Source organism: Rhamphochromis sp. 'chilingali', assembly GCF_963969265.1.
Source record: "Rhamphochromis sp. 'chilingali' genome assembly, chromosome: 5".
In the NCBI taxonomy this organism is placed as follows: domain Eukaryota; kingdom Metazoa; phylum Chordata; class Actinopteri; order Cichliformes; family Cichlidae; genus Rhamphochromis; species Rhamphochromis sp. 'chilingali'.
The window spans coordinates 35,841,944-35,859,888 of record NC_137932.1 but is presented as its reverse complement, the minus strand read 5'-3'; the positions used below and the strand labels follow the sequence as shown (position 1 = coordinate 35,859,888).

At 41.2% G+C, this 17,945-nt stretch overlaps 1 protein-coding gene across 1 annotated transcript in view; it reads left to right on the top strand.

The window, feature by feature from the left end:
• Positions 1 to 16,362, top strand: part of ddhd1b (DDHD domain containing 1b) — a 35,415-nt gene extending 19,053 nt beyond the window's left edge. Inside the window, exons 9-13 of the mRNA XM_080881856.1 lie at positions 3,010 to 3,159; positions 6,662 to 6,726; positions 6,882 to 7,060; positions 7,800 to 8,057; positions 12,658 to 16,362. Coding sequence (XP_080737982.1) covers positions 3,010 to 3,159; positions 6,662 to 6,726; positions 6,882 to 7,060; positions 7,800 to 8,057; positions 12,658 to 12,842 — 837 coding nt within the window. The 3' untranslated portion in view covers positions 12,843 to 16,362. The remainder of the gene's footprint in view (positions 1 to 3,009; positions 3,160 to 6,661; positions 6,727 to 6,881; positions 7,061 to 7,799; positions 8,058 to 12,657) is intronic.
• The last annotated feature ends 1,583 nt before the right edge of the window (positions 16,363 to 17,945 follow it).

The following is a 17,945-nucleotide window of genomic DNA, read 5'->3' as shown; positions in this document are numbered from 1 at the left end:
TGCAACAGGCCGGGGCACCAAACCAAGGCATTTTTTCCTTGTACTCTGGAGATAAGAAAATCTGCCAGTAAGGCCTTGGTTAAATCCAGTGTCATGAAAAATTGAGCGGTGCCCAATTGTTCAAGGAGCTCATCAATCCAGGGCATGAGGTAGGCAGCAAACTGTAAACCAGCATTCACCTTGGGATAGTCAACACAGAACCTTATAGACCCATCCCTCTTCATGACAATAACAATAGGACTACACCAGGCACTATTACTCCTACTACCTTCATTTCCAGATTTAGTTTAAATTCTTTCAGAACTACTTTTTGTGTTCTGGCAATCTATAAAGTCTTGACCAAACCGTCACCATTGGGAAGTCTTAACATGATGTTGTATGAAATTATTGTAACCTGGAAGATGCAACTTGGCAACACATGCCTTCTGGGCTGATTAAAAAAGGTAGTTAGAAGGGACTCATCTCAGCTCTGTCATTCATCTGGCATTTCTTGCAGAAATATTATGGTGCTTTGCTTTGTAATATCGAATTGCACAGTCCACCTGAACTTATCACAAATGGCTTGATGAAACGACCCAGTGAAATCCATGCCAGTTTGTTCAAACATGACCTCCATAAGTGGTAAAGAGCACAAAGGTGCTTTTGGAATGTGAGCTGGATTTATGTGGTTAAGTGTGCACATGCACCCAAATATGTGGCCAATGGGATCGGGCTACTGGCATTTTACCGTTGTACCTATTTTACATTGATGCTACTGCATATCAGTAAATATCCCCATTTACACACTTAAAATGTGTGAACCAGATCCCTTTGAGTCAGGGACTGAATGTAGTCTGAATCTATCATGTCACAATGTATATCCCCTTTGCATTTTGATCACAACACTGTTTGGTGCCCCCCTGACTGGGAAAAGGTGTTGGAAGTGACCTGTACCACCACCACCTATGAGGGCACTTATTTTTAGAAGTGACAGGGTCACTCCATGCTTGCAGCACTCCTGCCCAAGGCAAGCTGGGTGCAGTTCCAGCAAGCAACTGGACTCATGGCAGTAAAGCAGGGACAGTGACTTTAGGTCCAGTCCATGGTATTAGATGGGTAGCCTGGTTTGCTTCAGTGTGTTCCCCTATATGCACAGCAAGGTGGTTCTTAGCCAAAGTGACGACCTGCTAAGAACCACCTGCCTTCGAGCTCACTGGCCTGTGACATCTCATTTACTCATCTCAATCCCTCACAAACTGCTCCGTGATGACCAGCTCCTGTAGCTGTTGTTGTCCAGCCGCCTTCCCTGTTTGCAGCTACCACATAGCCGCATCTTTCAGCTGCTGGACGTAGGCAGAAGGGTGGTCGGCAGGCCCCAGCTCGGTGCTCATGAAGTGATGATTTTCAGACATGTCCAAAAAGGACTATGGATCATCTGTGACAGTCATTTTGTGTTGCAAATTTACACTCAGATGTCTTTAGTTGGTAGAAAAATACTCTTATGTATGGCAAACTGGCTGTCACACTGAATTGTGTCACATTTGTATACAAGATAAATCAAGTAAATGCAAAATGCAGTTTTATATGATGCTTTCATTTATTAAGGGAAAAACCAATCCAAAGCTACCTGGCACTGTGTGAAAAAGTAATCCCCCTCAATAAATCACAAATTAACTGTGAATAACAACATTTTATGGAAAGACAACTTCAATGTAACTTATGGAAGCCCATTTCCGGAACAAAAAAAGTATCCATAACTCTAAATTTTGAGTTGTTAACTCAAAATTTTGACTTGTTTTCTTAAAGTTTCAACTGATTAACTTGAAATTTCGACTTATTAACTCGAAATTTTGAGAAAAGTAACTCGTAATTTTGAGAAAGATAACTCGAAATTTTGGATTACAGGCTTCCATAGTCCCTAGTGACACCCAGACCCGATTATTGTCTGACCCACTGAATCACAAAGTCACTTAAATAGAACCTGTCTGACAAAGTGAAGTAGGTAGAAAGAGCCCAAAAAAGGACACATCATTTCACGATCTAAGCAGAAAAGAAACAAAAATATCTATCAGTCTGGAAAGTACTACAAATTAATTTATGGTTAAAATTTTATTTGTGAAGAAGTTTATGACGTCGTTACTACTTAACATTAAAGGGATGGTTGGCTCAACAGAGCTCTGACTTTTTGTCGGCCTGGCTACAGTGCTGAAGAGAAACCTGGGGTTGTTCTTATTTTCTTCAATCAGTGATGAATAGTAAGATGTTCTAGCTTTACAGAGGGCTTTCTTATAAAGCAGCAAACTTTCTCCAGGCTAAACGATTGTCTTCTAAATTTGTGACAGCTTAAAAGTTATCTGCTTTAGCTACGCGTTTGAGAATTATTCAAGGGAGTCAAGTCCTTCTGATTTGAGGCTCTATTTTTCGCAGGAGCTACAGTAACCAGTGTCATACGTAGTGAGGATGTAAAATTATTAACAAGATAATCTGTGGATGTAGCGTTCAGGTACTCTTTGTGATTCTAAGTAATTTTTTTCCTGATTTTTAGGGTTTTTTTTGTTTGGGAGCTGACACAGTCTCTAAGGGGATGGGGTTTTGAAGGGATAACAAGAGGAGAGAAGCCACAAAGAGTTGTGTAGGACTGCAACTTTGCTTCCTGGTGCCGAATGAAATCATCATTTAAAAAATTAATATTTACTGAAATGAACTTTGTCTAATACTAACATTGTTTGATGATCTGAAATATTAAAGTGTGACAAAATGTGAACCGCATATCAAAAATGATGGGTTGCTATTATGCCATTCTATTCATCTTTTGTCATAGATCTGATTGCAGCTATAGTCTCCCTGTATTTCAGCCTAAAAACATTGTTGTATAAATCGGCCTTCATATTTAAAGTACAAACATTCCTAGCATGTCAAATGCTCACAGAATCACAATCTGAGGGAGCTTCACTTGTAGTGTAAATGCCTGTGAGGAGCAATGACTATATCTCTAATATCTCTAATGATACCCTGTTCTCTGTATTGCAGGTAGAGAATTTCTTCTGCATGGGGTCTCCTCTGGCTGTATTCTTAGCATTGCGAGGAATCCGTCCTGGAAACAATGGCATGCAGGACCACATCCTTCCAAAATCTATCTGCAATCGCCTCTTTAACATATTCCACCCTACAGACCCTGTGGTGAGTCACTCGTTTCAGTTCAGTTTTATTTATACAGCGACAATAACAACAGTCGCCTAAAAGCACTTTATATTGTAAGTAAAGACCCAACAACAATACAGAGAAACCTCAACAATCAGATGACCCCCTATGATCAAACACTTCGGTGACAGTGGGCAGAAAAAACGCCCTTTTAACATAGAAAGAAAACGGCAGCAGAACAAGGCTCAGGGAGGGGCGGCCATCTGCTGCGACCAGTTGGGGTGAGTGTAAGAAGACAAGTTGAAGACAGGAAGAATTCCACAGATTAGAAATTAAGTCACACCCATTTCTTTTCTCACCAAGGTGCCCTGGTTCCTCAACAGCTGACGTGGACCATGTCAGGCAAATGATATATATATTAGGGGTGCAACAATATACAAAATTCACGGTTCGGTTCTGTCTCGCTAGCTTGCGCTGCGCTCAGTGGATCTGCACTCGACAGTGCAGCCTAGGCGGAGTAGTTGAACGCAGATCCACTGAGCGCTCAACACAGACAGCATCGTCAGAAGAAAAGTTGATAAAATAAATTAAACATTTTGTATTGTTCAATACATATGCGTACGGAACCGAAAGCACTGTATTGAACGGTTCAATATTGATACGAGTATCGTTGCACCCCTAATATATATATATATTCTGTCTTTAATGTTAAGCAGTTAAACATATAAGTCAGCACTTGCTGTTTATAAATAACGTTGGGTGTGTTTGGCCAGAGATTAATAATAAATAATAATTAAATGCAGACTGGTGAGTGAAAAAGAAACTATTGCAGCACAACTAAAGGAAGATTCAGGGTTATCTGATCCAACTCTAACTATATCAGCTTTTTCCATAAAGGCTTGCCATCTGTGGAACACACTTCCAACCGAAATCAAATTGATTACAGACATCAGATCCTTTACATTGAAAGTTAAAGTTTTGTTAAAGGGAAATCAGAGATGTAGTAATTTTAACTAATGATTTTTAATTTATTTTAATTGTAATTAATTATTAATTAATTATCTATTAATTGTAATTGTATTTATGATGTATTTTGGTTTTATGAAAATGTATGTTTTATTGTAAAATGTATCTATGTTGATTGTAATCCCAACAAGGGACAATTGTTGAAAATTATTGTAACGCACATAACATGAAACTTATGTGCGTTACATCAGTTTCATGTTTTTTACTTGGACTATGTTAAACTGTACGGAGCCCCGCAGGGGACATGGGAGAAAAAAAAATTAAGACGGACTTTTGCGAGATCTCGCAAAACTAACTCAGGATCTCACAAAACTTTTGCGAGATCTCGCAAAAGTTTTAGCCGCATTCTTCGGAGGCCGCCAGCTCGAAGCCGACCGTGAGGTCGAGGCACGATGTGCCGGGAAAGCGGTGTTCCTCCCGCCTGTAGTAGGTCTCAACCTCCCGTTAGCTTCGAGATGGAGCACTTTTGCAAATACGTGATGTCTTGTAAACCGAGCAGATATCTGACGTTTACACAACTACATTCACGCCTCAAAATATCTTAAAAGTTTATTTTGTGACCCAGAAAGAGTAATATTACAACTAGAGCTGGGCGATAGAACGATAACGATATGTATCGCGATATAACTTTTACTCGATAGAGAAATTAAGCTATCGCGATAGACCTCGCCGCTCTTGTCCTCTTAAAAAATAAAATAAAAATAATAATAAAATAAAAAAAAGGTCAGCCAATCCAAACTAAGTAGCGCAGAGCCGAACCAATCACAGCCGCAGCGTCACGTCGCGTGACTTGTTACGTACAGCACAAGTGCCAAGCCGCACGTGTGTTTGTTTGGGAAGCAGCCAGCGGGTAATGGAGGAAATGAGTGTGCCGACTAGAAAAATCAACCGAGCGTGACCGAAGAGAAAACAGATAATGGTTCCAACGCCGGAGAGATTGTCGAACGGAAGAGCCATAGAAGTTCCGTAGTGTGAAGGTATTTCGGCTATTTCAAGTCTGACAAAAAACAGAGTAGCGTGCACTGTAAATTGTGCCGAAAGCAAGTCTGGAAATACAATGAACTGGTGCATGCGTCACACTGTGCGCCACGTTATTGTTTCGGTGAAATGAATTTCTACAATACTGTTAATTCTACTCTCTGCAGTGTTTAAATGCTTACATATACACACAGTTACTGTCCCTCCACACATACGACTCGGTTCTGCTTCTATGCCCCAGCTTTGTTTACTTTTTCCCACCAAGGCTTCTAGACTTCTGATTGGCCAATATTTCTGCACGGTTAGGAATCTAGCGCCACCTGCTGCTTTGGCATGTTCATAGCAGCGTTTTCCTTCATTTCTCCCTTTATGTGTGGACGGGATTATTTTTTAAAACGAAAACGGAAAATCTCAGTTTTCAAAAATACCCGTGTACGTGTGGACGTAGCCTCAGTCTCTGACTGGAAGCGCTAATTCGTCATTCGGCTTTTGTCAGACTAAAGTAACTGTTAAAACTGTTTGAAAAGCTAAGCTATACAACAAGGAGAGATTGAGAATTTCCTTTTAGTTCTCAGTTTATTTGATATTGACAAAAGTTAGTCAGTTTTGTCTGTTCTTCTGTAACACAAACTAAGATTTATTTTTAGAATTAATATTTTGTTTCTAAGTGGAATTGACAATTTAGTCTGTTTCGTTTGTTCTATTTTGAAACCTAAACGCTTTAGCGGCTGCCTTTTGTGTAGTTTGCAATATTTGCCTTTATTTATCTGAAAAAGTCTCATGTTCCTTAAGTACATCTACCCTGTTGAACTTATTATGGGAAATAAATATTTAAATAAAAACAAGCTGCTGATTATTTCACATTTTACTTGTGAGCAACGGCACATTTAAATCTTACAAATATAGTTATTTGGCTTATATCGTGATAGATATCGTTATCGCCTGAAATGAAAAAAACATATCGTGATATGAAAAAATCTCATATCGCCCAGCTCTAATTACAACTAAGTAATTGTTGGAATTCAACTTTTGCGAGATCTTGCAAAACCGCAAAGGTTTTGCAAGATCTCAAGTTTGTTTTACGAGATCTTGCAAAACTTTTGCGAGATCCCGAGTTAGATCTCGCAAAAGTCCATCTTAATTTTTTTTTCTCCCATGTCCCCTGCGGGGCTCCGTAAAACTGCACTGTCCCTTTTAAATAAATAAATTCAAATTCAAATATGCTTTAGCAAAAAGCAACGTTTGAAGCCAAATATTAAAAGTAGAGAGGATGTGTGTATCATGGGTCCAAAGTGGGAGCTGTTGTGGCTGAAGCGCCACAGTTATGTATCTTATTAACCTGCTGAGATAATAAGTACCTATTTTAATGATCAAGCTATTCATATCTTGTTCAATGAATACTGACAAAGATAATGTTACAAAAGGTTATGGTAGTATTACACTAATATAAATTTAAAAAATTTAAAGACAAGCTTACAGTCATGATTAAATTGTGTCTTTAAAATACCTAATGAGTTTAAATATTTGTTTGTTTTAGGCGTACAGACTGGAGCCTCTAATCTTAAAGCACTACAGTAACATTGCACCTGTTCAGATCCACTGGTAAGAAATGTCAAGTGTCTTGTATATAAAAGATGTTTTCCAGCTGTAAAGGCTAGAATAAAATAAACTTTTTGGTTTTGTGTGTAGTAATAACTATCATGTCATTTAAGTAAGGGCGAAATGTTTCATTGAGCAGAGGTTGATGTGATGTGCAGGTACAACACTACCAACCCGGCACTGTATGATCTGATCCGGCCCACGCTGCTCAATCCCCTGAAGGAGATTGTGTCTGTCTCAGATTCAGAGAGCATCCCTAGCCCTTGCACGTCTCCCCCCCAGCCCCGGCGGCACTATGGAGAGTCAATCACCAACCTGGGCAAGGCCAGCATTATGGGTGAGGATTTCGGCAATAGAGTCATAGATGATAGGAGAACATTATATATATATGTGATTTTTTCAACTTCTTATGTTTAAAAATCAGTTTAGTGAAATAATAATATCTGAAATGGATATGAACGCCAAGTAAAATCAGCTGATGTAAGCTGAGAGAAACAGAAGATGCTTGAGCTGCTGATATTGTAGCAGCCCCAGCACTGGGCAGTAAACATTTTCTAAACAAATCAATAGAAGCAATTAGCTCTGGAGAGTAACTTTAACTGGATAAAAGACATTTGATATTACACAGCAGATATAGAGGTACTGCTTCTAACACTATTAGAACTTCACTCCACTAAGCTCCCAAAAATTTAAGATGAGACAAGCCAAGCGTTTTTAGGTCATGAAATTTGTAGAGCACTAGAACGATAAAAACAAACATTTCAAGGTGACATTTTGCTGCCACAGTTGTGGTCCACAGACAAGGGTCATGAACCTGTTGCCCTTTTGCCCCCTTCGAGTGACTCCCTGAGGCTCCCTTGAGAATTAATACGGTTGGTGCATCAATCCAGCTTTTTCCATTACTGCCCAATACCTTGGTTGTGGGTATCCGGAAAACCCCAAAAGGGAGCAGTTGAAAGAAGAAAAGGGCAGAAGACACACGACTTTTTTGAACACAGTAAATATTGTTAATGAAGAACTTTAGATTAGGAATACAAAATAAGATGATCTAATGCATAAATCTAATTACCCCTAAGGTGCTGCAAGTCTCGGAAAGGGAATTGGAGGAATCCTATTTTCCCGCTTTTCCCGTTCCAGCGGCCAGGTGGGTGGAGTGGAGGAGGAGCCATCAGATTCTGAGAGTGGGACCTCTGATGTAAAAAATGTGGGAACAGGAGAGGAAGAAGTAGCAATGGCAGAGAAAGAAGACAAAGACAAACAAATAATGGAGGAAAGAAGGGAGGTGGAGCCTGCCATGTCCCAGTCCACCTCAGCTGTCTTGGACATCACCTCATGTAAGTGCTGTAAAGTAAAGCATCTATGATTTGCTGTGGTTATTGAGATCTTAAACCAACGTAGCTGCTCTTCAGGGGCTAGAGCAGATCATCCACTAATCAGAAGGCTGGTAGTTCAATCCCAGGCTGAGTCTGAATGCTAAAGCATCCTTGGGCAAGAACTCTGAGTTGCCCCTGATGCATTCATCAGAATGTGTGTGTCACACAGAATCTGTGTGAATGATAATTAGAAAGTACTTAGCTATAATCTCTACAAGTAGAGAGTAGTAAATAAGTGAATGAGACATGTATAAAGTGCTTGAGTAAAAGAGTACTATATAAGAACCAGCCCATTTACCATTTCTTTTATCTCCCTGTAATCATTTTTCAGAAACTTTTTTGTGAGTCAAAATCATGTTTGTTCTGTTAAGTCAGTTCAGTTCAGTTCTATGTATATAGTGCCATTTCATAACAACAGTTGCTTCAAGGTGTTTTATATTGTAAAGATCCTCCAGTATCAGAAAGAAACCTCAACAATCACATGACCCGCCTACGAGCAAGCAACAGTGGGCAGAAAAACCTCATAACCGGAGGAAACCTCCAGTGATGTGAGCTGTGAAGGATTATACTTCTTGGATCCTTCACCGCAGACATTAACTCTGTGGATAAAACATAAAGTTCACCAGGGAAGACACAAATGATAACAGGTTGCCATTCCTGGACTGTGCCGTGCACATTGAAGAGAATGGAAACCTCAACACTGAAGTTTACTGGAAACCCACACACATGGACCAATACCTCCTCTTTGACTCCCACCACCCTCTGGAACACAAAGCTTCCTTTACACACGTGTAAAGGAAGCTCTTAAAACATGTGGTTATCCTAATTGGACTTTCATCAAGTCAGCAAAGACGCACAGAAAAGAAGGTCAGACACCAACTAGGGAGGATCAGAAAGACAAAGTCAACAACATTGTCATCCCCTATGTAGCCGGTTTATCAGAAAAACTCAGTCTTCTCCAAGCACGACATCCCAGTGTACTCCCAGCCACACACTCAGATACAAACTGGTTCATTCCAAAGACAAAACTCTTAAACATAAACTTAACAACGTGGTATATGCTATACAGTGCAGTGAGGAATGCTAGGACCTCTACATTGGAGAGACTGGATAAACACATGGCACAACATAGAAGAGCCATCACCAGGGTACAAGACTCGGCTATCCATCTGCATCTAAAGGACACAGGTCACTCTTTCGAGGATGCCAGTGTTCACATTTAGGACAGATAAGACAGATGATTTGAAAGAGGAGTGAAAGAAGCCATCTATGTCCACTTTGGATGACCATTATTGAACAGAGGGCGGGGCTTAGGACACCAACTGTCAACCCTCTGTAATCCAGTTTTGAGATCCTTCCCAGACACTTTAAAGCCCACTCACATCCTGGGTCATTTGACTTCAGTAAATCACATGATAGGGTGAGGCAAGGTCTTACAATTTGTTCACCCACACCCGTTTTCACACCTTGGCTCATGTGATTAGGTAGAGGAACAATAAGGGGTCCATGACCCTCTTGTGGACACTCCACAAGGCTTAAATCTGGGAATCTCCACCAATTGCTCTTAGAACTGAAGAAGCTTCTTGGATGAGATGTCTTCAAGAAAACTTTAAAAAATCCTGACGCTTTTCCAAGCTCCTTAGACTAGACCTTGGTTAGTTTTTCCCCAGTTTAGATTTTTAGTTTAGTTTATCTCCATGTTCTTTTGCCTTTGTTTCGCATGTGTTTTGGCCGTCAATAAACAGCTTGTTTTTTGTTAAACCTGATTCCTGCCTTGAGCGTCTGTATTTGGGTCCTCTTAAATAAATACAGGGTCTGCCACTGCACTGCAATGAAGTGTTTTGAGCAGATAGTGTCTCAGCACATCAAAGACTGCCTACCTCCCTCTCTTGACCCCCACCAGTTTGCTTACAGAGCAAATCGGCCTACAGAGTATTCCATTACCATCACTAGGAAGAGCTGCGAGAGGAAGCTCTTTGTGGACTCAGCATTCAACGCCATAATCCTAGACATCCTTTCCCACCAAACTGGACCACCTCCACATCCCCCCTGCCTCCTGCTCCTGCATCAAAGATTTCCTAACCAACCGGCCTCAATCAGTCCGACTTGACCCCCACCTCTCCACTCTACTCTCACTCAGCATCGGGTCCCCAGAGGGTTGCATTCTCAGCCCCCTACTGTATGTCCTCTACACCTATGACTATACACCAACCCACACAACCAATGTCATCATCAAGTATGTCAATAGCACTGTGATTGAGCTCATCTTTGATGAACATGAGACAGCATGCAGGGTGGAGGTAAAGAGTTTGTCCCACTGGCACTCAGAAAATAACCTGAACCTCAAAAGAACTCATCATGGACTTCAGGAGGCACAGACAGGTCCAATTCCCTCCCACCCATCCATCCTTCCTTCCTTCCTATTATCCGGGGCCAGGTTGCAGGGGTGGCAGCCCAAGCAGAGAAGCCCAGACCTCCCTCTCCCCAGCCACTTCCTCCTCGACCAGGTGTCCGGGGAGACACCAAAGCGTTCCAAGGCCAGCTGAGAGATATAATCTCTCCAGCGTGTCCTGGGTCTGCCCTGGGGCCTTCACATGCCCGGACTACCTCACCCAGGAGGCTCCCATCCTTTTCAGATGCCCGAACCACCTCAACTAGCTCCTTTCGATGTGAAGGAGCAGCGACTCTACACTGAGCTCCTCTTGGATGGCCGAACTTCTCACCGTATCTCTAAGGGAGAGGCCAGCCACCCTTCGGAGGAAGCCCATTTCCGCCACTTGTATCCACGGTCTCGTTCTTTCAGTCATGACCCACAGCTTGTGACCATAGGCGACCGGTACAGTGTCCGCATCACTGCAGCCGCAGCACAAATCAGTCTGTCAATCTCTTGCTCCTCCTCCCGTCACTCGTGAACAACACCCCAAGATACTTAAACTCTTCCACTTGGGGCAAGAACTCATCGTTGACCCGAAGTGGGCACTCCACCCTTTTCTGGCTGAGGACCATGGCCTCAGATTTGGAGGTGTTGATTCTCATTCCCACCGCTTCACACTCCAAACCATTCCAAAGCGAGCTGGAGGCCATCACCCGATGAAGCCAACAGAACCACATCATCCGCGAAAAGCAGATACCCCAAAGCAGACACACCCAGGTCCTACGCTCCTCGCCACCGCCCGGCTCACAATGCACCCGACCCCTACGGTGCCTTGTGCGGGTGGTAGGCCTGCAGGAGGATGGGTCCATGTCCCTTTTTCTGGCTGTGCCCAGCCAGGCCCCATGGACTAAGGCCCAGCCACCAGAAGGTTGCCCTCGGGCACCCTCCCCAGACAATGTGCCATGGGAAACCCTACCAGAGAGGGAAAAAAAAACAGACAACATAGCCCCGGGGATCCCTGGGACACACAAATCCCTCCAACATGATAAGGTAGCGATTCGCGGAGGGGAGGTCCAATTCCCTTGCATCATAAATGAAATATAGGTGTAATCTGTCTCCACCTTCAGGTTTCTGGGCACTCACATCTCCGCCAATCTCACCTGGACCCACAACACCATCGCCCTGGTAAACAAGGCCAAGCAGCAGCTAGAGTAACCTGGACCAGAAGCTGCTGCTGGCCTTCTACCACTCCTTAGTGGAGATTGTGCTCTGCATGGGTGTCTGGTATGCAGGGGCCACAACTGAGAAAAAAAAAAGGCTGCACAGAGGTTAATTAACACTGCCCAAAAAATCATTGGCTGCCCTCTGCCACCCCTGGAGGCCATCGCCAGCTCCTCCTGTCTCAAGAAAACTAGGGCCATCACAGGTGACCCCTTGCACGACGCCCACTACCTGTTCGACCTGCCGCCCTCTGGTTGGCACCTAAAGTCAGTCAGGTCCCACACCTCAAGATTCACAAACAGATCCTTCTCCTTGGCTCCCCCACACCCCACCCACCTCACTAATCTGAGCCATAGTCTGAGTAACCCCCATCAGTCAGGCCACACACACACGGACTGTCTTCAGAAGTATTTTTTCTTTGCAGTACTTCCAAGCACTCTATTGCTTTTTATATATTCCTCTTGATTGTATATATTTCTCCTCTTTGTTATGTATTCCCGCTGTCTGCTATTTATATTTTATAGAATAGAATAGAATAGAATAGAATAGAATTCAACTTTATTGTCATTGCACATGTCACAGGTACAGGGCAACGATTATTCCTGCACAGCTGGTTTTGTGCACCCACAATTTTGTTGTACATGTACAATGACAATAAAGGGCTATTCTATTAAATTTTTTGATGAGAAAGAAAGGTTGGTGGTTACAAATGTATTACATTCAGTATTTATAAATATGTTTTATGATCTACTGTAGTTTACTAATGCATACCTACAAAATATTCAATGTTTGGTTAATAGTAAGAGTTTAGGCCAAAAGTAGAAATTTTATTGCTCCAGTAAACTGAAATGGAAACCACATGTTGCATAGTGAAAAAAAGTCAAATGAACTTCTTCAGTATGAGTATTCAGCACCAGCCTGGCTCACATGATCTTAGATCCTAATATGGCATTTCTTCTGTTGCAGTGGAATTGGAGAGACGCATTGACTTCGAGCTGCGGGAGGGATTAGTAGAAAGCCGCTATTGGTCAGCTGTGACTTCACATACAGCCTATTGGTGCTCATATGATGTGGCTCTGTTTCTCCTCACCTTTATGTACAGACAACATGAGCTTCCTGAACCTGCTGAAGACAACTCAGACGCCACATAAGTGCAAAGTGAGAGTGGGACCTGTACGCCTGAGTCAATTTACTTTCTTTTTCCAACTTTTGAAATCCAAATTCAATTTCAAAAATGTTGGGATGCTGTATAAAATGTAAATGAAAAAAGAATTTTCAAATTTCAAATTCCGTTTTATTCACAATGCAACAAAGAAAACATATCAGATGTTAACACTGAGAAAATTTACCATAAAAAAACCAAGGCCTTTTTAATTTTATTGAGACTTGTAACCAAGTCTCAAAAAGTTTGCACAGTTTCACGTTTACCACTGTGCACCACTACCTTTTCTGTTGTAGCTGGACTTCTGCGAGAGGAATGCTGCCTCATTCTTGTCTGTCTATGTTGTGTTGCTCTAAAACCTCTATATACATTTCAGCATTGATGGTGCCTTCCCAGATACATAGGTTGCCAATTACATAGGCACAAATGAAACCCTGTACCATCAGAAATGCAGGCTTTTAACTGGGTGCTGATAACAAGCTGGGTGACGCCTCTTATCGTTAGTCCTGAGGATAAGGTATTCATGTTTTCCAAAAACAATTTCAAATTTCTGTTGTGTGTTCAGAGAACGTTTTTCTATTTTGTCCATTCTGAGACAAAGAATGGACTGAGACTGTCTTCTCTGAGCTTTGACCCAGAGAAAAGTGATCATGTTCACATATGGCTTCTTTTTTGCATAATAGAGCTTTAATCTGCATATGTAGATGGCACAACAAACTGTGTTCAGACAGTGATTTCTGGAAGTGTTCCTGAACCATGCAGGGATTTCCATGACAGAATTATGCTTGGGAATCTAAAGACTACCAATCTCATAAATCCTTGAGGAGACTGCTGTTGTAATTTGGTACTATATAAATTAAAATAACATCACTCCAAAACCCTAACCACTAACCCTCTGAATGCGGCTTGTTGTTGGTTCACTGCTGTATAGTTCTACCTCCTTTGCACCGAATATATATGTGTAGCATGGCTTCTTTAATGGTTCCTCCTCCTTTTGTAATAGCGATACTAAATTTAGCCTGTTTGTAGTTTTGGAGACCCAGCACTGCACCCTTGAAAAACCTGTACCTAGCCAGGCCCCTGTAGTTGGTGTAGGAGAAGGTAGTTTTACAAATGTGTGCCTTAAAGCAGATATCCCATAAACCGGAGAGGAAATGGTGTTTCGACACTGTGTCAAGCTTGTGAAGTGCAGATGTTTTGAAACACTGCTCCGAAGCATGGTTCAAAACACCTGGGTCGCATGACCACAACTAAACAAGGTTTTGGTGCACTTCACCCCAATTTCAACCGGTGCCAAACCTGCTCCTTCTAGGCATTACAAAGCACCAGGATTCCAATGTTTCAAGAATCTGAGTCATTTGTAATTACTTCAATTAAACACTGGAATCTATAGTGTAATCAATCCAATATTATATAGATATATACATAATATGTAAAGACCTCTTTTGAATGATTACTAGCATCAAGACAGAGACTGGGGGCTTCTAGCACAAAGCTGACACTAACACCTGGAAAGCTTCAAAATCAACCAAAGACGTCCAAAGTTTGAAGGCTTTGAGGAAAAAACGAGACAGACTGAGCTCCAGACAGCTGGAAACCTCTGTGGTTATTCCAGTAAACACAGTGGTCTTTTCTAAGAATGATTTACTTTGTAAATTAAGTTGCTGAAAGCAATATGACTATTAACAGAGGAAAAATTTTGCTGAAGTACACCGATCACTATAGTCACAGGCTGCCACCCATCTTTAACGGTCCCAATATTTTTCTGGCCTCCAAAATATGTGTTGATCATAATTATTAACAGTCTGGTATGATGAGTAGCTTTGTTTGGAATTGTGCAGAGCTCGTCTGTGCCAGTGTAGTGTACTGGTGTAGTGAAGGTTGGCCAGCAGATGTCATCATGGAGACGGGTTTCAGATTGTTTCAAAGCCTCAATACAACTCTGGCACAAATGCTTTGAGTGTTTCAGTGTTTCACAAAGTCTCACTTTGCCCATCTATAGGTTTGATTTACCCCATTATAACTGCCCTAACACACAACAAACACAGGGGATATAACTACTGGCTGATCAGTCCAGGACGTAAGCACATAAGGTAATAACAAATACTAACAAATTATGTAACACCAAACAAAACAAAATAACTGTTAATTTAATAACCTCTTCAAATCAATAATACTGAACAACAATGCCTAGTGTGAGTCTATATATTAGTAAAAACTAAAACCTGTTTGTAGATTCTGTGTTACCCAGAGAATAGCTTTGTGCGCCAATTCAATTTTAAACAATTTTCTTAAAGGCCACTTTACCTAACTCAAAGCATTCAATGGAGATGTGCCATGTACATTAGCTGAACTGTAAAGACACAAGCATGCAGAGAATCTGACACTAACACCTCACACTAAATTTGCTAATGTGCTATGCATACATTAGAATTCAGAGAAAAGTTTAACCTGCCAGTTAAATGTTTTAACTTGTTTTCACTGATCCCTTGTAATATGTGTTTGCACTTTTGTTTTTTAGTTGAAACCCATTATATGTGATGTCCTATATATGCATCGGTGTAGAGAATTTGGGGGCCAACAAAAATTAGGAGACAGCTAACAACAACAACAAGAAAACAGTTTCAACCAAGAGAGGTCTAGGTTCTGCACAGTAAGGATAAATTATATATCCTTTCTGTGTGTAGAACAGTTCTGAATTTGAGAATAGGTTGTTGTTTGTTTGTTTTTGCATTTTTAGCTTGTACCTTAAAAAGTCCAGTCAGCTTGTCAATTGTTTTGAATACCAAAACCTACAAAAAGTACCCTTGGATTCAAATGTACTATTATTTTAAATGTTTATAAAAATATAGTGATGTTTTCATCCTCAGTTTAATATTGAATAAAATCAGATCTAATATCAAATATGTTGGACATGAAATATTATGTTTTCTAAAAATTGTTAGGAAAAGGCCCTAAATGTCTGATGATGTGGGGTGGCCAAATACTCTGCATTGCTGTAAAAGGTAGCATAGCAAGGATACATGGTAAATGAAGACGGTTTTCATGAATGATGCATGATGATACATACTGTATGACTTAAAATCATAGAATCATTAGATTGCATTATTAACAGTACTGGGTGGCAGACTGCCCTTTAACTATCACTGGTGCTGATGGTGGTCCCCTTTGCTGCGTGTATCTTTTGCGTTGGAATGTGACTGGAGGCTTTTCTCCTTTTCTGCATTACCCTGTGATAGGTTTGTAGCTTAAACCCATTCGCTGGAACGTTCAAGACAATTCAACTACACAGCAAAAGCAAGACGCGAGTAGGCAAAGTTCTTTGTGTTATTCATGCATGAGGGAGGCCTGCCTCGTTCCACCCACTTGACCTCCGTCAGCCTCTCAGCCAGGTTCCCTGTAGCACTCCTTTTATTGTGGTCACATGAATATGCATAGGTTCACTAACATATGACGTTTCATATAGGTATACATGTGGACAAAGAATACCTCGTCTGTGTGTGTGTGTGTGTGTGGGGGGTGGGGGGGGGGGGGGGGGGGGGGGGTCAGAGTGTGACCCCATAAACGACTTCCCTAAACCTGCTGGTTTGGAAGTCCAGCAGTTCATCTAAACAAAAGGAACTTAGAGTAAAGCAGATATACGTGTGTTTGCTATACCATATATCAGTAAGAGCAGATATAACCTCTCTCCTGACCTTAAGTTGTGTGTGCATGCCAGAGTGCTCTGGGAGGCACACAGAGTCTCCACAGACTACTAAGGATCAACCCTCTACCAACATGACATTGATTATGCAACTCTAAGCATGTATGAGTAAATATTTCTAAGCATAAAAAACAATCCACTATATAAACCTGACACCCTGGAAGCAAAATGAAAACACTAACAATATTGAGAATTAAAAGGTTTCCATATCACATTGAGAAACAGAATATGTCTTTTGGACCCATCAACGATGCTGTTTACATTTTGTACAGTGACAACTTTTTCAGTCTTTTTTTTTCTTTTTTTTAATAAATGTAGTTATGTCAAATGTTACTTTGCAACTGATGAAATGAGAAGTCTAGCTAACACCATGTTTCTGTCTAGCTACCCCCTTCTGCCTACATTGTACAGTTCCTTCATGACTGATGTGGCTCTTATTAGATTCTTGTTGTTTTTTTTTTCCATTTTATGATTAAAAAACCAGGAACATACACTTCTTTCTCTGGTCTTCATTTTACATTGTGAAAGATTTAATTTGTATATGCAGAACACACTTCTGATTTAGTACATACTATTATGGGTGTAATAAAAGATAAGGGAGAATTTTTAAATAAAAATTATATTACTCTGCTTGAAATGTTTAACCCCGTTCAAACCATTTTTGGACAGAAACAACAACAACAAAAACAACTTTAGTTATTACTAATCTATGTTATATGTCCAACACAATATGTCTCGCTCACCATGTCGAAAATGTTTTACACATATAGCAGCAAAGATGAACAGGCACATGGCTAAAAAAATGAGCAGGACACAGAAAGGAATTGGTAGGAATACTAGAGCGAAACACTAGCTAGTGCTGTCAACCCAGGTACAGCAAGGCCTATGACTCAATGCCCCGCATGTAGATCCTGGAATGCCTCAAACTATACAAGGTCAACAGGACCTTTAGATCCTTCATCGGGAACTCAATGGGGATGTGGTGAACAACACTAGAGTCCAACTTCAAGAAAATAGCGCAAGTCACCATTAGGGATGAGTATCGAACACCGGTTCTTGTTGAGAACCGGTTCCCACTGTTTCAATTCCTTGGAATTGTTTGCCATTTTTGCAAACGATTCCCTTATCGATTCCAGTCGCTCCGAATGACGTCACCACGTTGCGGAGCATCAATTACCTGGCAAGAAACATGGCGGCTCAAACGCTCAAAAGTTTGGTTATACTTTACGAGAACAGATGACAACAGGGCAACTTGCAATACTTGAAAAGTAGACATTTCACTTAAGGGAGGAAACACTACGAATATGCAAAAGCATTTGCTCACAAAACATGCGATAACCTTAAATGAATGTCGTGTTTTTAATTCCGCTCCGGACTCGTGAATCTCAA